This window comes from Onthophagus taurus, chromosome 11, assembly GCF_036711975.1.
Source record: "Onthophagus taurus isolate NC chromosome 11, IU_Otau_3.0, whole genome shotgun sequence".
NCBI classification, from domain to species: Eukaryota; Metazoa; Arthropoda; class Insecta; order Coleoptera; family Scarabaeidae; genus Onthophagus; species Onthophagus taurus.
The window spans coordinates 31,110,231-31,137,864 of NC_091976.1; the positions used below are offsets into that span (position 1 = coordinate 31,110,231).

A 27,634-nucleotide genomic window follows, 5' to 3' on the forward strand; every position below is an offset into this window, starting at 1 on the left:
TTCCAGAAAGTTTCCAAGATTTTGGAATATGAAAAAAGCTAATTGGTGTAATTCAAAATGGTTTTAATCGATTAAAAACATCGTAAGGATACTTTGATGTATTTATAAAGGTGTTTTTTTAAAAAATAAACAATGTTTATACTCCAATATATTTTATAAATTTATTAACTCTACCGGTTTCGGCCTAGACCATCGTCAGGAGTCTTGTTGTATAAGGTTGAGGTTAGGAATTATATGTTTCACTCGACACATCTGCTACATCCCTATTCTCGTTTCTAAGTTTAGTCTATTAATGATATATCAAAATTTGAATGTAAATTAGAATGTGTTTCCTAACCTCAACCTTATACAACGAGACTCCTGACGATGGTCTACGCCGAAACCGGTAGAGTTAATAAATTTATAAAATATATTGAAGTATAAAAATTGTTTATTTTTTTAAAAAACAGATACAATATACTGTAATAATATCACTTATGATAGCATTAAGAGGTAGCGTTAATATCAAAAAGAAATAATAAAAAGTCATGAAAAAAAAACATAATAGTAAATAAACATTAAAAAGTGTTAAGTCGAATTTTCGAATTAAGTTAATTTTTTAATTATTTAAAAATTGTGTCTTGATAAAAAAATAAACGATCATCACAATATTTAAAAATTGTGTTTTGGTAAAAAAATAAACGATCATCACAATACCAATATGGATGAAAACCCATTTACCTATTATTTATAAAGGGTTTCAAAGATACCATGACGTATATTATTTGGTGAGTGTAAAAATGGTTCTAATCGATTGAAATTGTGCTTAGGTTACTTGGAGAAAACGAAAAAAGTAAAAAAAATTAATATTGACACTTTCCAGAAGCTTTCAAAGATTTTGGAACATAGAAAAAGCTAATTGGTGTAATTCAAAATGATTCTAATCGATTAAAAACATCGTAAGGATACTTAGGAAGTGTTAAAAATTAACAAAAATATTTTTGATGTATTTACAAAGGGATTTAAAGATACCACGACATATAAAAATTATTTGGTGAGCATTAACATAGTTCTAATCGATTGAAATTGTGTTCAGGTTACTTGATAAAAATGAAAAAAGTAAGAAAAATTAATATGGACACTTTCCAGAAGCTTTCAAAGATTTTGGAATATGGAAAAAGCTAATTGGTGTAATTCAAAATGGTTCTAATCGACTAAAAACATCGTAAGGATACTTAGGGAGTGTTAAAAATTAACAAAAATAATTTTGATGCATTTACAAAGGGTTTCAAAGATACCATGACATATAAAAATTATTTGGTGAGTGTAAAAATGATTCTAATAGATTGAAATTGTGTTCAGGTTGCTTCACAAAAACAAAAGAAGGCGTAAAAATTAATATGGACACATTCCAGAAATGTTCAAAGATTTTAGAATATTGAAAAAAGCTAATTGGTGTAATTCATAATGGTTGTAATCGATTAAAAACATCGTAAGGAAACTTAGGGAGTGTTAAAGAATAAAAAAAAATATTTTTGATGTATTTAGAGAGGATTTCAAAGATACCATGACATATGAAAATTATTTGGTGAGTGTAAAAATGGTTCTAATCGATTGAAATTGTGTTCAGGTTGCTTCATGAAAGCGAAAAAAGTTACAAAAATTTATATAGACACTTTCCAAAAGCTTTCAAAGATTTTGGAATATGAAAAAAGCTAATTGGTGTAATTTAAAATGGGTCTAATCGATTACAAACATCTTAAGGATACTTAGAAGGTGTGAAAGAATAAAAAAAAAATTTGTATATATTTAGAAAGGGTTTTAATTAATATAAAAATTATTTGATGAGTGTAAAAATGGTTCTAATCGATTGAAATTGGTTTCAGGTTGCTTCACAAAAACAAAAGAAGGCGTAAAAATTAATATGGACACATTCCAGAAATTTTCAAAGATTTTAGAATATGGAAAAAGCTAATTGGTGTAATTCAAAATGGTTCTAATAGATTATAAACATCATAAGGATACTTAGGAAGTGTGAAAGAATACAAAAAATATTTTTGATCTATTTAGAGAGGGTTTTAAAGATACCATGACATATGAAAATTATTTGGTGAGTGTAAAAATGGTTCTAATCGATTGAAATTGTGTTCAGGTTGCTTCATGAAAACGGAAAAAGTTATAAAAATGTATATGGACACTTTCCAGAAATTTTCAAAGATTTTAGAATATGGAGAAACCTAATTGGTATAATTCAAAATGGTTCTAATAGATTATAAACACCATAAAGATACTTAGGGGGTGTGAAAGAATAAAAAAAATATGTTTGATGTTTCAAAGATACCATGACATATAAAAATTATTTGGTAAGTGTAAAAATGAACATAAAAATTAATATGAACTTTCCAAAAGTTTTCAAAGACTTTGGAATATGGAAAAAGCTAATTAGTGTAATTCAAAACGGTTTTAATTGAATGAAAACATTCTTAGGATACTTAACAATGATGAAAAAATTAAGTTTCATGTTTTTTGAAGGTATTTTAAAGCTACCAAGTCACAGAAAAACCGATAAATACCTAGGCTAAGCTAAAAAGCTTTGCCTGATTAAGGCGAGATCGCTTTTACAGGCTTTTTGATTGTAATTTAGCACAAAACTTTTGATACACCTGATATACAGAAAATTTCAAATTTTTCTGACAACTGTAAAGATTCAAAATCATTTTGAAATGTTCCGTATATTTTACCTTAAATCATTTAAACAAAAATATTAAAGATTTATAACAATTTTAGAAAGATTAAAGTCTAATTAATTTTAATATTTTTGCGAAATGACAATTATAAGGACTAACATGTTGGGTTAAAATTTGTCACCACACTGGAATAATAAATAAAAAAACCGCTTAGCGATCGTAAATACTTTTAAAAATAAAATAAAAAGTGTGCGTCCCCACAAATTAATAAAAGAAGATAAACAATTTTTTCAAGAAAATAAAATCTAACGTGTGTAAGCATGCTGCATTCGTTCATCCAATTCTCGAAAGGAGGAAAGAACGTTTAAACGAAACGATAGAGATAAAAAGAAAATCATGCACTAAGAGGTCAAGATCAAAAGAGCGATACACATCTGTAGAGTGCTTGTGTTGAAGAGTAAAAAAATTAGAACGAGATTTAGGGGGGCAGGATCGCTCACTACTACAAAATGATATAAATAGTAACGATAATAATACGTAGTCAGGCAGCAGGCACTACTAAAGGTGTGTATTGTTATTTTATCTCTCTCGTCTTTGCTCTTTTTTTTGAGATTTGAGTGTAGTTAGAGTGATGTGTTTACCGATGCACACAACACGCGACATTGCTCACCAGATGGGCGCAGAACGGCACCTGCAAGGGAATTTAGTGTTAATTGTTAGTAGTAGCCTAGCCGCGGATCTGCCAGTCTCTAGCACTACATTTCGCTAGCCATGCTATATACGATAGATTCGGTTCGATGGAAACTAAAAAAACAACAAACATTTCAGCTCAACATTTTTTTCCTCAACTATAACTCCGAAATATTTGTTTAAAATTTTAGTGAAATATGACATTCTAATGATCCGAATTTAATAAAAACAAATAGAAAAATAAAACCAGCCACACCGAAGGCGCTAAATAGTTAAAAAATCATAATAATCGCGTAATTGAATTTCTTATTAGTTATCTGATTAAGATAAATATTGCAGCAAAGAGGTGGGGATGAGCACCGTACCTTACAGAAATCACCATCGAATCTTTAACGGCGTTTATCTTCAATTACTTACCTTACAGTCGCATGACACGCACGGGTCATCTGGATTCAAGATTTGTGCGCCCGAATTATACTGCTTCCCGTGGTAAAAACACGGTCGACCAGATGCCGCTAAAGACACGTTCCCCAAGGAACAAAGATCGAAGTCATCGCAATGTGGGCAACAGTCTGAATCACCTTTAATGGGATTCTTGCATGGAAGAGGAGGACACTTCATATCCCAACAGTCGATTTCACCTCTTTCACATTCGCAATGTTGGCAATCGTACGACCAATGTTCTCCGTGTCGAAAAATTACATTTGAAAGCTTTTGATGGCGACATCCTAATTTAGGATTACACTGCGGACAACATTCGTTCGTTTCACTTCCGGGTAACGAACAGTTACACGCAGGTTCTTCGCACGTTACTACTCCATAATTGCACGAACACCTAGTGCATGGTTTATCTTCCGGAATTACGTATTGATCATGATTAATTTCTTGGCCTTTATAGATACAATTTAGGCAGTCTTTTGCTTGATCGGGGCAAACACAAAAGAAACCACCGTTTGAGTTTCTGCATTGAGCAGTTGGGTGGCAAGTATGTTCTCCTGATTGACACTCATCCACATCTAAAAATTATTTATGAATTACTTATGAATTAATTTTTTTGGTTTAATTTACCTTGGCAATATTCTCCTAACGCGTTATTTTCAACTGGGCTAAAATACCCAGGTTTACATTGACAATAATACCACCCAATCATATTTACACAAACTGAGGATCCTTTACAACCGTGAGTGTTTGTTGCGCACTCATTAACATCTTTTTCGCAACTCCTTCCTGTGTATCCATGCCTGCACAAACACTTCCCCGGTCGTACACAAGTTCCTCCATTAAGACAACCTTGAAGACAAACCGCTAAAACAAATTTTTAATTAAATCAAATTTATGCATTCAAATTAATTCTTACGTCTACAATTTCTTCCATCGCCGATATAACCATCCCTACAAACGCAATGGTAGCTCCCTTGGGTGTTAATACAATTTGCGTTGACGTCGCATTCGTGTTTCCCCGAACTGCATTCGTCCAATTCTGCGCAATTGAATTTGTCCACCCTCTTGTATCCCGGAAGACATTCGCATTCATACGACCCTATGATATTGACGCATTTCGTGTTAAGATGACAGTGATGACCGTGAAGACCTCCTTCCTCTAGACACTCGTCGATGTCTACATGAATAAAGAAACGTTAAAGGACATGTTGGAAATGGGCCAGATCACGAATGATTTATTATACCCTCGCATTTATAGCCGTCTCCTTGAAAGCCAACATTGCAGTGACAAGCATGAGTTGTCATTAAATTTCGACATGTAGCGTTAGCATGGCAAAAGTCTCCTTTAGCACAATAATCCACTCCTTTGGTGGTGCAAGCGAACAGAAAGGGGTTAGTTGTTAGTTAATATGCGTTAATATGTTAGATGAAATTTTAGTTAAGCTCAAAAAAAAAATTTGGTGTAATTAAATACCTTGGCATGCTTTGCAACATTCATCTCTTCTACTGAATTGTTCTTCTGGTGGACAGGGTAATGGTGGACAAGTGTTCGGGTCTATCTTCGTACAGTTCATATTTCCGTTGTTGCAAATACATCCGGTACAAGGTTTTAAGGGAACGTAAACGCCATCGTCGTAGAATTTACCTAACATGTAACATTTTTCTGGAAAAATAAAAATTGATTTAATTAATTTTATTGCAAAATCGATTCAAATTCTTACTTAAACAGGTTTGGCAGCAGGAACCGTTAAGTGTTACTGGATATTTGCAATCTGCAGGCGGACACTCTGTTGGTCGACATTTTACTTCACCATGCTGTAAGATTAAAAACAAACATAAATTTTTGGAGTCATAAAAAACTTTGTGTCTTGTGCAAGGGTGCGATAAGATTGGGTTGGAAGATAAATTATTACTTTTATTAGGGTGGAATAATAATGACAGAATACTAACCACGCAAGTGCAGTGGTCACAGCCCTCCTTCCATGTTTCTCCGTCGACATGAATGGTCCCGTTGCGTAGGCAGGACTTCTGGCAGTCGCACTCTTCCACCCTACTGATACGCCCCTCCGCTGCTACCAACTGCAAATCACACAATTATATACAATCAAAAAATTGTACTGAACGCTTAAGGGACGTTACATGGTAGTCCATATACCCTTTCGGAAAGCTCCGTTAGTCTCCGTCGTAGCTCCACCACCGTATCCTGTAGTAAGCTGAATTGTCCGCAAGTTGGGCACGAACCATCCGCAGCTGGGCACGCCGTCAAGTAGCTTAGAGGACCTGTTATCACCCGCACCTCCTGCATGGCACCCTGCAACACCCGCACAACTTAAAACCATTTATTAGCCATTTACCACCGTATTTCGCTTATTAGTAATTAGGTCGGTTAGGTCAATACGGGGTTGGTAAGACTGGAATTAAAAATTAAAAGATACTTTAATACAAACACACAGGAAAAAATGATGAAAAGGAAAAAATTATGATATGGAAAATATAACAAGAAGGATAAAGTCGAGAGAACCCCTCTCACCTTGAAGGAGAAGAGATTGTAGCGTTGGCCAACCCATAGCTGGGTATCGGAAAAGTTCTTGGCCAAAACGCCTGGACGTAGCAGACGCTTATAAAGCGACTTGCAGTCCACGAAGAGTTGGACCTGCCAACCCGACACGGACACAACCACTTGGTGCCACTCGTTGTCCGCGAGCCGATACGGAAATGTCTCCACGTACACTTTCGAGTCCACTGCCGATGTGTAATGGAACCGAATCTCATTTTTTCGCCCGCTCGATTGCAATTCCAAGTAACGGTTGTCGCCGCGCGCGAAACTCACTATAGCACCCACATTTTGCACTTCTTGACGCACATACGCCGAAATCGTAAATTCGTTTGAATCCTGCAGCAAATTCACAATCTTCTTCAAAGCACTAGACGGTAGCTTTAACTCCCGGTCGTTTCCTAAAACAATAAAAACATTTCAATATCACTTATTTCAACATGCATATTTATTCAGACTAATTTAAGTAGTCCCCAACGATTTATGGTGTAGATCATAGAATTGAAAAAGAATTACATTTATTTTTATGGCAATGTTTTTCTGTTTAGAATAAAATTATCGTACTGCTTTAGCCATGCATAAGATTACTATTATGCCAACTCCTGCCATTTGAAGATGCATTCGTATAGACTTGGAATGTTTGAGATTGCTGTCCCACGACGTGACTGCCATAGCTTGGTGATTTCAAGTCAAAAATGTCTAATGAACATACACCCAAAACGTTATCATAACCGAGCTACAAGCATTTGAAATTTTAAATAAGTAGTAGTAGACCATTTAAAAAGAAACAGCTTTATTGAATTAGTTGCTCAAAATGTCCACTCAGTTGCTGTATACATAGTCTAGCTCTTCTTAGAATTGCAGTGGTAGCTCTGCTAACAGTCTAAAGATCAGCACGAATAGTTTCTGCAGCATCCATAATTCTAGCTACTAGTTGTTCTCTGTTTTTAATATTTTCTGCATAAACTAAACTTTTCAGTCTTCCCCAATACTTCAAAGTTTATCAAAGCACATCTTTAATTTATGATTCTTCTTTTTTGCATAGTAGCTTCTCTGGCAGAATGGACCACTTATGCCCTTGGACCCCTGACAGTTTTGTGATTGGCCATACTATAGACAGGTATTGTAGAGTTGTGTTAGCTCTTAAGTTATTGGCTCCCCATCACGTTTTAGTACTTAAATTGGAATGTTATCTGGTCCCCGCATATTGTGCTCTAGTTGTATAAAAATTTTCTCTAACTTCTATTTATGTAATTTGTTTTAGATCTAAACAATATCACCTTTGGAGTGGTTATGGATTGCCATTTAATGGTGTAGAGGCAGCAAGTCACATTCCAGTGGAACACCTCAGATTGATAATCTTTGAGGAAGAATGGCAGAACACGAATAGCGTCAAATAACAATAATAAAATTTATTTGTCGCAAAGAAATGTGCGTACAATAGTGAACAATACAAGAAAATCATAATAATATTCAATAAAAAAATGCAATTTAAGTGTTCCTCTATTGAGTAGAAGGAGTATTGTAGTAACAATCGCTTCACTTTCCTTCTGAAGATGGGCAATGACAACTCAGAATAGGTTGGTGGCAATTTATTATATAATTTGATGCACATATAATTAGTGCTTTGTTTTGCTCTTTTGATGCGATGTTGTGGAATGACGATCCTGTTCTTCTGCCTAGTGTCATGTTGGTGGATATCACTATGAGATGAATATCTCATTTTGTTCTTATGCAGAAGGGTAACTCTAGGGACACCAGTATGTAGACGCTAGGGACAGTAAATATTTGCATCGCTTTAAATATGCTTCTGCAGCGAATGTTTCCAGAATTCAACACCAAGATTTCCGATCAATGTCCCATCACTAAATATCATCGTAGATCTCAAACCTAACATATAAATACCAAACCTAACATAAATGTCATTCCCAAACTTCGTTTCTGTAACTCATCGTCATTATCAGTCCATAATATTATCCATAAGAATGAACCTCCGACAATGTTGAGAATATCTCAAGATTAATCTTCCTTAATTCCTTTCCATTATCATCTCTGACATCATTGAATATATTTCCGACGTCATTTTAAGATTGTCTTTACTCATTCTCAAGATTAATAACATCTCTTTCGGTTAACTGGAACCTCCCTCAATATAGTTCCAAATTCTTCCAAATTCCTTTTTCAATATTCTTGGATAAAGTAGAATCCAATTAATTTGTTTATAAAATGAAGGCGATAAAAAGTATGTATTTTCGTTTTCACTACCGACCGGTGGGAAATATTTTGTATTGGCTTCTTCTGACACAATGTCAAAAGCAATCTAAATCTCCACATCTAAGTACGTATCTCGCGGTCCTGCACACACCAAAGCTCTAAGGGCTTCTTTTTGCTGGATTAAGAGCTTGGAAGTTCAATGCCATATTGAAGTATGGAATTAAAGTGGCTGAAGTAGGCGGTTCTAGCAGCTTCATGGGTTGAGATAATCCTTATTCTTCTGATGAGGTAGGTTGCTGTGGCTAATTTTTTTGTAACGTATTCTATATGTGAATTCCATTTCAGGTGGGAATCTATGTTAAGACCAAGGAATTTAAGCTTATGTCCAGTATCTGGCTCTCTATTGGTAAGTATGAGTGATTGCGTCTTTTTTCCATTCAGTCTTAGCTTATTGCTGACGAACCACTCTTTCACTTCCAGCTCGACTTCTTCGGATCTTCCGAGAAATTCCTCTAGATGTCACCAACAGCGAAGTATCATCAGCGAAAAGGCACGTCAAATCAGCCGTTAAGTTTTGTGGTAAGTCATTGATATAAATCAGGAATTGGCATCTGGATGCCAATCTCACAAAGATAATTCAAAGTCATCTGGAGTTGGACCATCATAGTCACTACTGGTGTCTAATTTCTAGAATTCGTTTTTAATTACCGTCCAAATGGTTTTGGAACGATTGTCGCTATTTTGTATAAAGTTGGAAAGAGTATTGTATCGCTTGTAAATTTCCATGTGTTCTGGCAAGTTCACAACTGTTGCCATAGTGTGTAATATATCCAATATTTGACATTTTTTCTTGGTATGGGGTACTTCTTTTTGTGGACTGAACGAATTTTTTGAATGTGGTATGGAACGAGGAGGAATAACCAAGATGAGCATCTGGCCATTGCATCCCACGAAGACTCTGATTGAATTCAAGTATTTTCTCTGTTGTAATTAATCTTATCTTTTTCATATTTGTTATGATTGTGATTTTTGTTGTTACTTTAGCAATCTGCGCTAATTATCTATGCAGGTTGCGGATCCTGATGATACTCTAGAACAGTGATGGCGAACCTATGACACGTGTGTCAGAGGTGATACGCGAATTGATTTTGAATGACACACCTCCATTGAGACAAGAAATTTCATAATTGAATTTATAATTATTAGTTAATTAGGTTTTATAGTTAGGTTAGCTAGTTTAGCAGGTTACATCTTTCGCGATTTTTTCATTTTACCAGCCGCGTAATGGAAAATAAAAAAAATAAAAAATCAAGATTGGATGATAACAAGTGCGGAAGTACCAGTAGCCGACCTTTCCAGGATATATGGACATAGATGTACGGAATTGTCATCAGCAAGATATTATGTTGCTTATTCCATAGCTCAACATGGAAAAGAAAGGATAGATAGCTCAACATAGAAACGTTCAGTGACTTAAACATTGATATCTCTAAAATTGTGTCCAAATATGGTTTGAAAAAATTCGAAGGATTCGTCAAATTGTTTATGGAAACTGTTAGACATCTTATTGTATCATTCTATTACATTATCCATCAGGAGGTATTGTGTGCTAAATCAAGATTTTCAGAACTGAATAATGTAATGTCTGATGTAACAAAAATTGTTAATTTTATCACTGCTCGACCTCTCCATAAGCCAAAATTTTCTGCACTTTGGTAAGAAGGATCGTGGCAAACTTTCCCCAGATTAATGATGATAAGTGGATCAGTAATTTGATGTTTTTACAGATTTGTCTGTTCATATGAATGAACTAAACTTAAAATTACAAGGTTTTGGCAACTTACAAATATTTTCTTCGGTTAAAAAGTATCTTGAGAAGACCATTAATGCAACGGAGTGTATACTTTTTTTACCAGAATATAATAATTCATTATCTGAATAGTTCGGCAAAAGATTTAATCAATTTAGAAGACTGGAAGAGAACATTATGTAGTTATTTACAATACTTTGGATTTAAATGATTTCCAATGGTTGGAAATTGAAAATTTAGAAATGAGCTGGTAGAATTTCAAGAAAAAGTTTGGAGTCATATATTCGTTGAGTTAAGAGTGAAGCTTGAAAATTTGGAGTGGAATTGTTTAAATAATGAAGAAGAGTGCAACTACGAACAGGAAATTTTGAATACTACAGATTTGGCAGTAACATTTACTAACATAAAGAATCTAGCAATGGCGTTATTAATAATATATTCTTCAATGTATTACTGTGAGATGTTATATTATAGATATAGCATACTATTAAAAGTTTTGAAAATTTTGACATTTCCAGTTCAAAAGGTTCGCCATCACTGCTCTAGAAGAACTAGAAAAGATGTCTTCCATTCCAAACATATTGAATCTTGGTTGCTATGCATAAAATTTATGTTAAAATTTGCTGATTTCAAACTAAAGTGTGATGTCAAAGTTATAAAACGTATATAAATGAGCTTATAAGTTTTATAACATCAAAGATTAGAGCCAGATGGGGATGCTTCAAATATTGTGGGTAATTCCGCTTTCTAAATTGCTTCCAGGAACTCTGAATGCATTACGACATCGTTCCATCCACTTCTAAAGGGAGCTTTTAATGTGTTTTGAAATTTCTAACGATTTTGGGAAGTTACTATTATTAATTTAAACTTTGTTTGCTTTTGTGAAGTAAAACAAGGAAACGTTTAATTACTTAATTGGTTTAGAAATTGTGTTGTGACATCAAAGACGTGATGGAGCGTACGAAACTGTGTTAGGCAGCATCCAAATCGAATCACGTACTCGGCCGGGTTCATTAAAGGCCCCCTACCGGAAAATTAACTTACCCTTTGACGGCCGAGTTACAAATCTTGAAATTACTTCCATTCTTTCTCATTACATCGAACTTGGACTTTACACAAGACATTGGCGAATATTTCCCCGGGGTTGGGTTGGGGAATTTATCTCGATTTCCCGAAGGAAGGGAATTCGCGGCGGGATATAAGTTGCAAGAAAATCCGGTGATGATGGGGACAACGTATAAAACTTTGTATCTAATGGGACACGAAACGAAAAAGGAGGCAACCCCAGCAGACGCATAAATCTTTCGCGACATCCCTTTTTATCTAAAATTGGAGACGGTATTTTTCACTTTGTAATACACTTGGGACTATACACGCGTCTCAGAAAGCTCTATTTTATGGAAGAAACGTGTTCAAATAAAAACTATTTCTAAATTCATCTTACCTTGTAGTGAATATGCAGGCACCAATTGATGTGGAAGTTTATCGTAATAACCTCTAACACCAGGCCGAGACGTATTGTGCAGATCCAGAGATTCGAACAGGTCGAAGTATTGATTTAAGGGATCGAGGCCAGTAGCTGCAACAAAAAAAAATTGGGATGAGTAATAGAAATGCCATTAGCATTTATTTCTGGGAGAGGGGATTAATTTTAAGGTTGAAGCCCGCTTCAGCTTGGTCAATAACCCTTCGTAGAATGGGGTTAATATTGCAATCTTCTTTTAGTGCAAGATTTTATCGCAGAAAGATTTGTGTTTGTGTTGAATGAAATCGATTTTTGTCGACTAAAATTATTGATCTTTCTAAAAATGTCTTGTAAGTTGGGTTTTCTTTATTAATTCTTTTTTTTCTTTGTGATTTATTACTGCGGCTAAAAGAATAGTACTTCTATTTTAGATGACCCAGAAACACACATGTGATGATGCAATTTTAAATTCTCTTACATTGTTGGTTCCAAATATGTTAATATTAAAGCATAAAGAATCGAATAATAAGATTCATTTTTATTTTGGTTTGAATTGGTTTGAATTGGTGGAGGCGCTCAATTCAATTTAATACCTTTGAGCGTTGTTACACAACTAGGTGGAGGACAGGTTATTTGCTCAATTCAATGCAATGAAAAGGGGTTGTGAAGGGTTCAGTTTGTTACGTAACGTATTCGACCCCGACATAGAGGTCACTGCGTTACCCCGAAAACTGTGGCAACGTCCTGTGTGTCTGAACGTGAATTTATAGCCGGCGCTAGTTTCAGCCTTTCAGGCGCCCGTCTATTCTCTATCTCTATCTGTTCCCCTCTGACAGTTGGCACTCTTTGACCCGAATGTATCTGCCAAACACAATTGTTCCAACTTTCACTGCTTCGATAATCAATTTTGCATTATTTTTGCTTCGATTTTTGTTATGACTAAAATAAATACACTTCTATAATAGACACCCTTTTAACGTGCACTTCCCCAATCTGTTTCCGGTATTTTGAACACCCCTTGTAACTTACATCACCTGCTGTCGTTCCCACCCGATCATTGACTCACTTTCCCTAGTGATTTCAAAACGAAAAAATTCCTTTTTTTTTGTTCGAGTTTATATCGCAACTTTTAATTCCTTCACACTACGATTAGTTGTTTCGTAATAAATGCTAATTTTGCACACGGTAGAATGGAAAGAGCCAATTTATCGAGTGAATGAGGTTGCTACCCTCGCTAAGTAATAATTTTACTCGTCTGGGTCGACTTAATGGATTGGTATGAAACACGCAAAGGTCATAGACAAACTTACTCGCATTAGACAAGCTATTTCCAAGATATATAATTGATTCGAATTATCAATTTGTACAATCAACACAGAAACTTAAATCGCTAAAGAAAAATTCTCCGCAATGTCGAATCGATTGAAACGAGACACAATCAACGTTCTCCATTGTGGACACTTGGAGTAGTTCTCCCCGGCATATAAGACATAGAAATCAATATCGGGGTGCCGAGAGAGGAGGCCTGACCCAGCAGCTAAAAACGTCATCGACTAGAAATCGGCCAAAATGATGATGTAAAGAAATAAAAATCAAACAAACGACCCAAATTTATGTTTCTGTGTTTTACCGTTGTCGAGCGTCGAGAATCGTTACGCGAGTATTGAACGCCCCCATAACCAGATCCAACCCGTTTTAGGTGCGCGACAAACGTCGATGCTAGTCTATGTTAGGTTCGGCGAGTTCAAACGTGTACGCACCGGCGTTGACCATAAAACGGACCAGCCATTAACCAGTGTTAGTTCTACGTCCAGCGGATTTTGATTGATGGCTTTTACCCACCTTAGTTAATAGGTGGGCAAAGTTAATGAACCCAAGACGGCAAACTGAATGGTTTAATAAAATTTATCGATCCCATTTCTCAAGTAAAATAGAAATTATAAAAATAGAACTATAAATGGAAATGATTATTGATCGTTGAATAGAAGATCTATCCTTGTAAGCGGATTTAAGAGGTCGGACTTGCGAGGAAGTGGAGTAGAAGATCTTAAGCATTACTGATACTGAGAAGTGGTCATCCAGAAGTGGTGAAGTAGCACGTTCGATATTCGAAGAAGACTCGGAAATAACTTGCTAAATGCACTTTATCTCTAATAAATGCGTGTGGTCTTCTCCAAAAACATAAACTTATCAATTTATTGACCATTAATTCATTAATACACATAATTAAGAATTAGATTAGAACTATCTTTAAATTTAATATTCTCAGGAAAATCTGCTACAAAATTAATCGAACAACATTTTTTTTGAAACTAAGAATATAAAAAAAAAGAACAATGAATTTTTGGAGTAATTCAAAGAGAAATTGAAATAAGCGTGGTTTACACTGCATTTATTCAGAGTTATTTATGTCATTTTTGCAAGAATTGCACCAATTATTGCCATAATCATCAAATCACGCTCTCTGTAACTACAGTGTGTTAATTAATTATCGTACCCAACCTCATCATTGCAAGTATGCAACCAATATCACAATATTAGTAATGCAATACACGATTTGCGGATGCAAATATATTCAGTGTGATATTGGTTGCATACTTGCAATGATGACATCGGATACGATAATTAATGAACACACTGTATATTTTGCTAAGTCGATTTAAGACTTTATTTTCATTACTTTTTTTACTTGCCGCTAACTCAATTGTGCTTTTACTTTGCTGGTTGGGAGAATAAAGCCGAGGTCGCTTGCGGCCGAGGCAGTAGCTGGATTTCCATTTATATTTATCATCTGCGAAAATGAAACCGAGATCTTTTTGTATCCATGACATTAGCTTGGGCACAAAAAAAGAGGGGCATTAACTGGACGTTTTAATTTTGCCGACTTAAATAATGAAGCCGAGGTTGCCTTCAAGAACAGAAGATCTCAGCCTTGATTAGGGTTATTAAAACACCATATCAGCATATTCTGCAAGAGTCAATATGTGGGGCATTATCAACAACTTAGTCGACACGTCAACCAAATAATGTTAAATGTCAAACATTGACGTGCGTGAAGTTTTTGCATTAACTGTCTGTATCCCAGTTACCTTTGAGAATTGAGCACATGTTTTTAGGAACTTTTCTGCTTAAAATGAACAAATCTATAACATATTAACGTATGTACCATTCCTCATGAAACACCCTGTATGTATTATTCCCTCCGTTCAGAAATAAGTGTCCGATATCGATTTTTTTCAAAAATTTCGCGGTCTTACTTTTTTAAACGTCAGTTATCGTTTTGAAAACACTTATAAAGGTTAAGTTTTTCACTGCCATTAAAAAGTTTTGTAATTTTTCCTACAGTAAAGAGGACCTCGCATAAAGATCCGGTTTAAGAAAATAGTGGGAGAAGGAAAACATTTTGACAAGAAACGGTCGTAAAAGACCAAAGTTAAGTCCCAACACAAGGCAAGCCGTTTATCATGCGTTACAGGAATTGAGTAAGAATAGCAAACTGAAACAAGGCTAATTTAGATGACAGCGAACAAATTTAGTGTATCCGTAAAAACTGTAAGCCGAATTTGGCATCAAGCCCGAAACTCATTAGCCGATGGTGCTGAAGTAGTTGAAAACCGAAAAATATTGAGATGGCGCTAATAAAGTCAGTACCATTAACCATTACATAATCGACGTAATATTCGTACGTTGGCTTCTTATATCAGCTGTAGCTCATTCACGTTGGAATCATTCTGAAAATAAGAACTTGGATGGAAAACTTGGCATTTAGCCTTTTGTGTTTTTGGAACCTGCTAAACGGAGCAGTAAAAATTGGACCATTGAAAAGAAAGTGGTTTCTAATGTAACTAGAGATGAGTATAAGAACATGATTATTGGAAAATTGCCCGAAATTTAAACAAAATGGCCAAAATCCGGTTCAAAATCAAAATATTGTGTCAGCCACCCAATAGTCCCGATACAAACGTCTAGATTTATGCTATTTTAATGCAATTCAGTGATTGCAGCAACAATCGGCTTGCAAAACTGTAGACTCCTTTTCCGAATTGAGTTCGGATACTTTGAATAAGGTTTTTTTTTCGCATCAACAAGTATATGGTAGAAACCATGAAAAGTAGATGTGGGCAATAATTACAAAGTGCGGCATATGAATAAAGATCGTTTACAGAGAATGGGTTGGGTTGGGTTGATTTTGAGCTTTATCAATATATAAAAGACATTATCAATTCAGTTTAAATACTAAAATGAACTTTTTAGTTTAGCATTTTTCTAGTTTAGCAATTTTCGGATCCGCGATTTTCCTTTTATCGCGAGTTAAACGAAAAAAGTACCCGATTTTTTATGGTACCGGCAACTTTGTCAACTTTGCGATTTTTTTTCTCGAAAACTATCATACGAAAATTTTTGAATAGGTGGTAGTCTGATGTGGTCTTAATGAGTGAACATCATTATTTTAGTTAACAGTTTTTCAAAATTAGAGCTGTCTAATTTTTTAAGAACGATTTAATGGAATTACAAATTAAAGAGAAACAGAAATAAGCTCTGCGGGGTGACGGGGGTTCCGTCCAATCGGAACAGATGGTGCGTCCCAGACAGGACGTCGCGCCTTATTTCTTTATGTAGGTAAGATAAAGGCGCGACGTACTCCATGTTTTATACAATCTGGGGAGAATGCAGAGACTGCAGGAAATTTATATCATGAACGATATCCAGAAAGGCGGCAACCTTTTAATGATATTTTTAGAAAATTGTGATAAAATCTACAAACTAGCGGCCAATTCGAAAAGAAAAGATCAAAAACTTATATACCGAATGAAGACGGGGAATTAGAAGAAGTAGTAGTTTTAGAGGCAATGGAAAATAATCCACAGATATCAACGCGGATATCTGTCAATCAAAGCTAGGCGGATTTTGAAAAAATTCAGATTTAAGCCATACAGAACTAGCAAAGTCCATTACTTTAGATTTAGAAGATCTTGAACGGCGCATGAATGTTTGCCAATGGCTCTTGGGAAAATGTGATGAAGCACGCAATTTTTCTTTAAATTGTATTTGGACAGATGAAGCGCATGTGAGTAGTGCTGGTGCACAGCACAAATAAAATATTTGAACATATTTAGGCAACTAATCGAATCTGTTGTTGACGATCAACATGATGGTGCCGCCTCACAATGCTGCTATTGTCACCAATTTTTTGACCGCAGCTTTTGGTGATTGTTGGTTAGGTAATCAAGGTTCTATTCGCTGGGCGGCTTAGTCACCGGATCTAATACCTATGGAATTTTTCCTTTGAAAAAAATTGAAATATGTTATCTATAAACAGTTAATAAATTCCCGACAGCAATTAGAAGCCGCAGTTGTGAATGCTTTTGTAACACTTAGGCCTATTGAGCTTATCAACTCGGCAAAATGGGCTAAAAAAAGATATCGACTGTGTATAACACAAAATAACACATTGCACCAAGTAAATTTTTTGCTATAAAGTAAGCATTTTAAGCTGACAATACTACGGCTATAAAGTATAAAAGCGAAGTGTCTATAAAGCTTGTCACTATCAACGCCTACTAAAATAAGTAGTACAAAAATGATCACAAATAAATAAAAGTAGGCCGATTTTTTCGAAAATTAGTATTAGAGACTTTACACACTTACTTCTTCTCAAATAAATGCACTTTATTCTTGTACCATTATAGTTTTTTCAATTTTCTGAACAACGTGTATAAAATACGTTAAATGTTTCTATCCCAATCTTACTCTAAGAACTAGCAAAATTTTTTATCAAGATTAACTTTTTTCGATAAAAATAAAAATAAAAGGTAAAATTTTTTCGATATTAATTGTAATTTTTTGGGGTTTAGCCCTGCTTGATGAAAGACTAATTTTGAACATATTTTCAATTTTTAAAAAACAAGTGAGTCTTGATAGTGAAAGAAAAACTTTTTTTGTGGCAGGTAAAGTGCCTTTTCTGTTTACAGTACGTGAAAGTGTTACTAAGAAATTTTGTTCAGAATGAAAAACTATGGCCATATGCAAATTTTCGGAATGATCGGCCTACTTTGATAAAAATCCATATCACACAATTTTATTTCTAAAAAGACTGCCATGGAAAAACAAAATTGCTTTCCTGTCAACGTTAATCTGCCAAACTGTAATTTAGTAAATTTAAAGTGTTTTTTAAATACAATGTTAACATTAGAGGAAAAAGTTTAAGTGATTCAATGTTATGAAACCGGGGAAAAACCGATAAATATGGCTATTGCTTTATTTAGTGGAAAATTTTCAAATACTGGAAATAAAAGAAGTACTTGTTTTCGTTTAATCAAAAGATTTCTTACAGCAGGAAGTATTCACTCTAAAAAAAAAATTATGATGAAACTGATTAACTGTTAATTATGATTAACTGTTTTCTTTTGTGGTTTTCATATTTTAACAACGGTTTGTTTATTTCTCCCGAACAATTTGAATCTCAAAACAAAAAATCTTAATAAAGTATCTAATCTTATAAAGGAGGCCGATGATTCCGAAAATTTGCATATGGTCATAACTTTTTATTCTGAATAAAATTTCTTAGTAACATTTTACCATACTGTAAACAGAAAAGGTACTTTACCTGACACACAAGAAGTTTTCGCTTCAATGTCAACACTCACTTAAACTTTTAAAGCTTGAAAATATGTTTAAAATTAGTCTTTAACTAAGCAGGGCTGAACCCCAAAAGATGACAATTAATATCGACAAAAATTTACATTTTATAAGAGTCGTTTCACCTATCCGGGGACACACTGTATAGGATGTTCCATTTAAAAATAATAACACTAAAATATTGCTTTGAAAAAGCTAACTTATTCTATCGACTTCTACATAAAAAGTTGCTTTGGAAATGTTTTCACAGAAATGAACATTTATCAGTTATGACGACTTTTCGAAAAAGCACTTTTTTGAAAAACATCCTGTATCTCGGAAACTGTAAGAGATATCGATATGTGGTTTTCGCCATTAAGTTTCTTATAAAAATCGAGACTCAGACACTGATATCATTTTTAATGTATATTTGATAGAAATAGGAGTTTCCCTTTAAAAGTGCGCAATTTGGCCACCCTGTACATACACATACAATGAAATGAACAGATTGATGTAGGAAAAAAGTAAAAAAAAACCGAATGAAAGTTGATTAAAATACCTCGACGCTGTACGTGTTAAAAAATTTGTTTTTTGATCAAATTTAGTTTTGATTACAATCCCATCATGTTAAGTTTCAAATTTCATCAAATCCAATAATGTACATGTGTGTTGCACCATCTGGTTCAATGAGGTTTTATTACAGTACTGAATACAATGTCTTAATATTGGCTTGAATTAATCTTTGTTAACTTGCAGCAATTTAGAATAGTTTTACAAAATCAAAATCATAAAAAGTTTTCAAGGTCACAAAGTTTTCCACTGAGTTATTCTTTTTCAGTTGTATAAAAAATGAATTAAGGAATGAATTAAGATTGTTTAATGATGTAGAATATATTGAAATCTTTTGTTATCAATAGAGTAATTAAGGAGAAAGCATCCTTTACTTAACTCAATGACCTAATCCCCTGAGGATACATTAGAAATGTCTGTGACATTACATCATGGAAAATTATCCCCGAACAAGGGCGCAATCCGATGAGATAACGGTCGCAATTTGAGAGAAAAGCACGGAAAAGAATAAGATGGTCGCAATCAACGCATCAATAGGCTCGTTACAAACTGACTTGGACGAGGTCAGGGCTGATCGACGCAGGCGTCGCAATTTTGACATCGTTGTCCGTCTAATTGGCCCACCTCCCGACGTTTTACAACCCAGGTTTGTTTACTACGACGCCGAGCGTAAACAAATTTTACGCAAGCGAATTTGGCGCATTAAAACGTTTCTATCCGGCCGTGGTCGTCCGTTCAGCAAGAGAAAAGTTTTCTTACTTTTAAAAGGTAATGGGGGACGTGACGAAACGTTAAGAATTCGTTCGAAGGTGGGCTTTCGGGGTGGGCCGCTTTACATTTCGTATGGGCCGCCCTCGGAATCTTAACGAGCGACCCTCGGCGGTCCTGTTTCGGTTTTGGTCCTGCGACGACCGAAATTCCGCAGGAAATCAGGTGATGTTGCTTCTCGGAAGCCGGTCTCGTAAAAACGCCTCCGTCGACGACAGATGCCATGCGTCTAATAAGGTTCGTGCATCGACGCGTGAAATTGGTTTGGACGCGGGCCATTTCACACCAGCTGGACGTCGCGACGCCCGCCAGACGACGTCGCGTCCTTGCCACTGTTACCCGACGGATTAATTATAAACCCGTACAGTTTCACGGCTACAAGAAGATCGCTTACGACGCCCTTTCAGTTTGTTTCAGACCAAGTCTTAGTCATCGTTGAAGTGCTATAGGGAAAGAAGAGCTTAAACCAGCCATGAAAATCGGGTGCCAAAATTCCGATATAGAAAGCTCGCGTCTGTTGACATTTTCCATTTAGGTTTTTGTTTTCTACTTGTTCGACATTTCAACTCACGGTCAATGCTACTCTTCCGGTTTCATTGCATGCTCCAAATTAACATCGACATTCTGCATTAACTTTAAATTAAGTTTAAAGTAAAGAGAATCAAGTTAAACAACCCGAGTATTCTTGGATCGTTTCAAAATGTTTTGAAACTTCCGTCAGAAAACTGATTGCACTTCTCGGCCGTGTACTCAAATCAAAATGAATATACAGCACTCTATTTTGACCGCTCGCCCACCGAGTTTAACGTTCCGTCAAACATAATATAATCGGTTTCTTTTCCTGCACCCAGTCGGATGCCAAACGATTTTGGCGCCAACGACAACTTCTTCCAGACAAAACTTTTTGATTCAATAATATTTTACAACACACAATAAATTCATTAAAATGATAAAAATCTGTTAGACCATTACTTAGTTCTTCATTATTGAAAAAGAGCAAGCTTTAAGCTTTGCACAAAGCGCCCACCTGTACACGGAGCACAGCGAGGAGCAGCACGTGACAGACGGGATGTCGAGGGACGACGACCACGGGAACATCTGCTGCGGCGTAAATTCTGGCACTTACGTGAAGCTGTTGCTAATGGATTGTAAAGACTTTAAGCTCTTGTTCCTTTTCTGCTATGTGGTAATAAAACCGTGTTACACCTTGCTATTTGTATTTAATCGCAAGAACACGCGTTTTATATAATGTATATGTAGAAATTAAGTAGTTCAAATATCATTAAATAGTTAAAACTGTTTAAATTAAGAAACTAGGTAAGATTTTTACGAGCAAATTTATTGTATCTGTTGCTTTTAACGATTCGAGCGCATCTTAAAGGAGTGTACATAACGGAAAACCTTTTAACATGATTAGATTTGAATCCTTTCGTGCGATCATATCGTCTATTAAACGATTGTTTATCGAGTAATAGAAATGAAGAACGAAAATAAAAAGAAATCTAAAATGATTGCAAAAAAGTTTTCGTAAATGGCTAAATTTTGTGAGATTTCAATTTTAACCTCTAATTATTTGTGGCAAAGATTGCTTCATGATAATCCAGTGTGGATGCAAGAAGATCATGCAAACTTTGTTTAAATAGATCAACCAAAGCTTATGCAACATGTCGTCTTTTAATCTATAAAGCTCATTGGTATAACCGTTCTAGCTTATTTAGGTTCTGTTCTGGCAGATGTGTTGAGGAAATCAAAAAAGATATGGTTAATAGCAAAAAGGGTTCTTCATCCGGCATGCCAACCTCAATGACTTCCTTTGATGGTGCCATACTTGACTCGTGTCCTGCGATCTCTTGCGCTTTCTCGGATTACTTCTCGGCTGTTTTTGTAGATGGCACAATCGACAGCTTAGGTTTTCCACTACTGCAATTCATAATGTTCTGTTGCATCTTGACCGGTCTTCTAATTCTGGTCCGGATGGTATTCCAACTTTATTCTTGGAGCTTTGAGAAAATTATCCACCAATATCTTAGTCTCCCTATTTCTCACTCTATAATGTATGAACAACATGTTTTCCTATCTGGGTGATTGGTAGAGTCTCATCTGTTGACCTATGTAAACTTTATTCATTCTGCTTTAACCCGTTTATTCTCACAATTGCAATAATGAAACACCAATGGCCAAAATGGCTAAATGACAATTTCTATTTTTAAACTAATATTATCTATTATTTGGAGTTGTGTTTATTGCCCTAACAATTCTCAACACATTTCCATATATCATCTATAATTATAAATACGATAAGTACAAAAAAAAAACACTTTTTCCCAAAAGTTCCAATATTGGAACTATGGACTAAACGAATCCATAATGATTTTTAATAATTTTAGTCCCCTCACAACTGCAAAACACATTCAAGTAATAAAAGACGAGGATTTTTGAGCCGCTGATGTTTTTAGCACTCCTCCAGATGATGGTGCTGAAAGTGCTGAATTAGCGGCAATGAAGACTTCTGCCACGACATCATTAACTGGATGGTCGACAATTTCAAGCGGAAGCTATGGCGAAAATTACAAATCAAGGACGGACCTTCACAATTGATGATAGCGACATTGACGAAGAGTCAAATAGTGATTACGAACCTTTGTCAGAAATACAAAAGAAGTTACCGAAAAAACGAAACTGGAAAAATCCGATCAAAAAAAGTAAGAAAGTCCAAAAGTCCGAAGAAAATGCGACAACCACAAAAAAAGTAAGAAAACCGAGTATAAAGGAACCAGCATTTGGTGTAGGAGGGTCTGCAGTACTTGGACTGATAAAAGTCCTACCAAAACAAGCTAGAAACTCATTTACAGGAATATAATAAATAGAATTGAAAAGTGTCCCATAATGCCTTCAAAAGTGGTAGAAAAGAAGGACAGACGTGTCGATGACTATTGTAAAGATGTTGCAAGCTGGCATGATAATAGAATTTTAATGGACAGTACTTATGATTCTACACTTCCAGAATGTAGAATGGAAAGGTGGATATCAAAACAGAAAAAAAGATTGCCAGGTTACATAACCTCATGTAGTATGGATGAGAACATAGACAACTACAGGATTTCCATTAGATCGAAGAATGGCAATTTTTACGTTTTGTGTCGATATTTCAGTGCACAACGAATAACAACTATATAGAAAAGGACTTGGACAAAAAATGAACAATATGGCTGTGGTTTCTGTAAAAGAAAACACGAGTAATCTTGTCAAAAATGTTCACTTCCACACAAGATAATGGACAATAAATAATTACAATAGATTTATTGTTGAAGTTTATGTTGATTTGATTGATTTTATTGAAAAAGTATAAGTTCATGGCCATTGTTTCATTAATGGAAGATTCAAAAAAACTACGAAAAAATAGTATTTTCTTAAAAATAATGCTTGAAGACTGGAAACACAAAATTCTAAAAAAAAATAATTTGGGTATAAACGGGTTAAACGAGGAATCTCAGATTGACGCTACTCCAAAGCCTTCGACAAAATCAATCATACTCTATTCTTGTACAGAAACTTTTCTCCTTTGCTATTCCAGATGGACTTGTTCAGTCTTGGTTAGGGTTGGTAGCTTTGTATCTGGTTTCAAACCTATCATATCCGGTGTGCCTTAGGATAGTCATCTTGGAACCTTACTATTTGTAATATACAGGTGGTTCAAATTTGATGTGCGATTAGGCTATCTCGGAAACTATAAGACTTAGAAAAAAAGTAGCTTACTTTTAGATTCTCTGTAAAAAAGTGTCTATATAATGTTTTAGTTATAATATTCCACATATAATAATAACCAAGATAATTGCACTTGCTGGTTTTACGATATTTTCAATTTTGGCCTCTAGGGGAAAAACAAAAGTCGATAGCGCTTTGAAGTTTTTGGCATTAGCAGTTTCTCGAAAAATGAGATCATGACATGTAAACTACTTTTTTTCTAACTCTTATAGTTTCGGAGATAGCCTATTCGGACATCGAATATGAACCACCCTGTACATAAACGATATTTCTTCTTATTTTAAATTTTCTGAGCTTTTACTTTATGCCGATGATAATAAAATATCCACAAGGATCGGGTCTAATCTGGACTGTCTTAGACTACAGGAGGATCGCGTCAACAAATTTTACCTAAATTACATATGACAAATGCCAAAAAATTACATTGACTTGGAAACTTTCCTTACAACTTTAACGGTACTGCTATCCGGTCCACGGATAAAGTAAAATTTCTTGGCATCATATTGGATTTCAAATTGCGATTTCATCATATTAAATTTATGGTAAAAAAATTTCTACGTAATTTGGGGTTGGGTTGGGTATATAATAGTTATTTATATTACAGTTTCGAATCGTGATTACACGACTCAGTCTATGACCTCGTCGTGCAATTTTCCATACTCGTGCAGTAATTATGTTCTAGCCCACGTGTGATATACAACATTTTACTACGACTGCTAAAAATTACTTATAAATCAATTTCTTTAAAAAGATCTATTTTGATATTCATAAAAATATTTTTCAGTCTATTTTTTCAGTTTCAATAACATGTTTGTCCACGACTACCTTATAATATATACCTTATGAATGAGTTTTCTAAAACAAAAGGGTAGTCATTTTTCACGGAGTGAATAATAGCGGTGAATAATAATCATAATTCACGGGCATTCACGGGTAACCAACTTGACAGACTAATACTAATTATTTGAAACGTTAAAATTTCAAAAAACATCAATTTAATTCAATTTTTTAGGAGTTTCTAAAAGTTTGATATTAAAAAACCTAAACAAATTTCTTTTTTCGTATGATTTAAGCATAAATTCATAAATTTTAGTAAAGAAAATGACGTTTTATAAAATTGACATTTAATTTTGACAAATTGTGAAGTTGGTTACAGTTAGTAATATTGAATTTGTGTCACATTGACGTTTAAACTTTATTCTAAAATTTATTTAAAAAATAAATTTATGGAATCAATTTCAATAGTCGTGGACAAAGTATAGTATTTTACTCGCATATAATGTGTTAATTATACCACTCGCTACGCTCGTGACATTATATACTCATAATAATATACTATTACTCATCTGGAATATGTGTTCCGAAATGTAAAAACATAACAATTAATGTTTATAATAAATAGTATTGTTTCTCTTCTTCTGTATTGTTGCTCGTTTCAATAAATTAAGTCTGTTCTGATTGGGCTAAAAATGCGTTACGTAATGAAACCAGTGCGGTAATGAACTTCATTACGTAACTCAAATCACCTCAAATGAGTGTGGTAATGATGACTTATCCAAGCAGTCGTAGATAAAAACCCTTTATTTGGCATTTGTCAACAGTGTTATGGTATATTTTTACACCAGTGTTATGGTGTATCGTGATGATGTTGAAACTATTCAGCGACACTTTGTACGTTATTTGGGACATAAATTTCATCTTCCTTATTAATTGTCTCTGCAGCAACATTGAGTTGTTTCTGACTTAATCTTCCTTTTCAAGCTTGTTAATGGCATGCTAATGAGAATGTTTTTTAAGGGCGTGTTACAATTGGATCAATCTCAGAAAATACGTTTGCTTCATAAATTGGGTTGTGGCAGAAAATCTAAAAGTTTGTAAAATAGTTTTGGAATATACTGGAAATTGTATTCATATGGAAATGTTAAATATAACCGTTAACTGTGGTCAAACGAACAATAGGAATGTCGTACGAATGTTTGAATCAGAAAGGGGGAGTTTGAGAATTTGTATAATAGTGGCGCATAGGAGGAAGGTGCAGATGTAGTTATTGTTGCCGGTGCGCTTGTTAATTTATGGCGGTGGCCCAAATTAAATTCCGTTTCCTTTGAATTTAGGCCCGGGTCCGGACCGGCAACAATAGGCAAATTCCGCGCTGTTCGGCTGATTTATCGACAATTACCGAATAGTTTTCTTTCGGCGACGTCGACCCGAATACAATGCGCGAATGCTTCCCATTCAGAAGTTCGCGAATCGAAGGAACAATGGGGGACGAAATACGAACCTGATTGTTTAGCGAGTGCGGGCCCCGCGTTCCTTCTCGACCCGGCGCATTCCCCCTTTTCTCGCAGACGAAATAAACGTAACCAAAGTAACGTTACCGGCGACGTGATTTTCACGTTGCAAAATCTTTGTTTACGTTACGGAACGTTTCGTGGGCGGCGACGTTTTTATCCCGATATTTAAAAATAGATCGACGCTCCTGTAAGAATACGAACAAGTGGGATCGAGAAATCGCTGAACAGGACAGGCACCGCTCTGTCTCCCAAAAGCTGTAATCCGCGGCATTAATAAGCTCATACTTTCTACGAATCCCGTTGATTATAGCCCATTAACGGCCATCGTTTATTGCGACGCGATATCGATTCAACTCCTAACTAACCTCGCGGAGTTGGCAAACTTACCCGATATTTTTTGGCAAACGATCATTCGCGTTTTGTGTACGGATCATTTATAATCGGTTTAAAACTATTTTTATCGTTTACTCAGCATTCAATATCAATCTTAAATTATTAATGAATCAAATCAAATCGAGTCTATTCCCTTCAAATTGATGAGAGCGAGCAGATGGCCGCCCCTCCTCAGCAGGATAATTTCACCCCAAATTGCTTGACCATCACGGGATCGAAAAGAGAAAACGAGGGATGGGAACATAATCAAGGAGACAATGAGGCGACTTCGCACAGTGGGGACAATGTTTGTTTGAGGATACGAGGAAGGGTCTCGTTCCTGCGGGACTTTTACTCCTATGATGATTTCGATAGATAGATATTTTGGCCGTTTCAAATTTATGTATTGGGTGCCGATCGATTTACGTCTCACCTAATTGGCCCGCGAGCCCGGTCTTCGATTTTATTTAGGGTCGGGCCAACTTTTGAAGGTGAATGCGCGGCTTTTCAATGTTTAGTTAAAAAAGATTTACCGTGTAAATATTTAAATGGGCACCGCTGGCTGTTTTCGATCAGCTTAGTGATCGTTTTACATAAATTCTTTGCACTATTTTTTTTTTTATTTTCATTTATTTCATAATCGGTTTTTTGCAAAATTTCGTTTTGGTCGAAATGGAATGAGAAATTATCCTAATGGTGGTGGTGAGGTGCAAGAAGGTTGCAACAACTCGGGATCCATCGCAAGGGGGCACTCACGAACGCATTTGAATAACTAAATATTTATGACTCGAAGCAAGTGGCGCTTTCCCTCCCCCTTTTAATGAAAAAGACCCCGAAAATGCGAAAAAGCGGCTTCGAGAGGACCACCAGTAAGAAACCCTACGCCTACGGTCGGTCTCGATCGATATCGCAAAATCGGCACTGGAAGAGTTCCGATCTTAATGAAAATCAATAAGGACACCAATTGGAGCCAAGGTTATGGTGAGACCATTGCATAATTTGAAATGGTTAAGTTAATTTTTTTTTTAAGAAGAGTTGAAATAAATTAGCACATACCTGAGGCGAGCCACAGCAAAGTGACCGTAGCCGCGAATAGGTAGCAGGCCATGTCCCTTCTTCGCGGCTTTCCACCCCGAAGTCACCCCGAAGAAATGATGAAGGAGCACCCCATCTTTCAGTACTGCGGAGCACTGCACACCTCGGCGACGCCGTCACGTTGTCACGCACATTACGACCGTGATGTATTGGTACAATGTCTTCGGCGGTTGATTTATGGCAAAGAAGTCTCCTCGATTTTGGTCGTCTTTAGTGGTGTCTTCTGATTTTATCGTTCAGGCCGCAGCCGAAGAACACCGTTGGTCCGTCCGCGCTCGAAATATGACCATTCGCCACTGAGCGGCGACCTCC

The 27,634-nt window shown here is 35.5% G+C and overlaps 1 protein-coding gene across 4 annotated transcripts in view; it reads right to left on the reverse strand.

Moving 5' to 3' along the window:
- Positions 1–27,634, reverse strand: part of LOC111423486 (protein kinase C-binding protein NELL1-like) — a 32,051-nt gene extending 4,417 nt beyond the window's left edge. Inside the window, exons 1-12 of one of the 4 annotated variants that reach the window (XM_023056717.2) lie at positions 27,284–27,634; positions 11,820–11,954; positions 6,328–6,752; positions 5,953–6,108; positions 5,748–5,876; positions 5,519–5,612; positions 5,272–5,460; positions 5,042–5,161; positions 4,714–4,974; positions 4,425–4,661; positions 3,774–4,372; positions 3,308–3,357 (exon numbers count right to left, since the gene is read on the reverse strand). In XM_023056717.2, coding sequence (XP_022912485.1) covers positions 3,308–3,357; positions 3,774–4,372; positions 4,425–4,661; positions 4,714–4,974; positions 5,042–5,161; positions 5,272–5,460; positions 5,519–5,612; positions 5,748–5,876; positions 5,953–6,108; positions 6,328–6,752; positions 11,820–11,954; positions 27,284–27,335 — 2,447 coding nt within the window. In that variant the 5' untranslated portion in view covers positions 27,336–27,634. The remainder of the gene's footprint in view (positions 1–3,307; positions 3,358–3,773; positions 4,373–4,424; positions 4,662–4,713; positions 4,975–5,041; positions 5,162–5,271; positions 5,461–5,518; positions 5,613–5,747; positions 5,877–5,952; positions 6,109–6,327; positions 6,753–11,819; positions 11,955–27,283) is intronic. The other 3 variants (XM_023056718.2, XM_023056720.2, XM_023056719.2) reach the window with 3 other exon arrangements.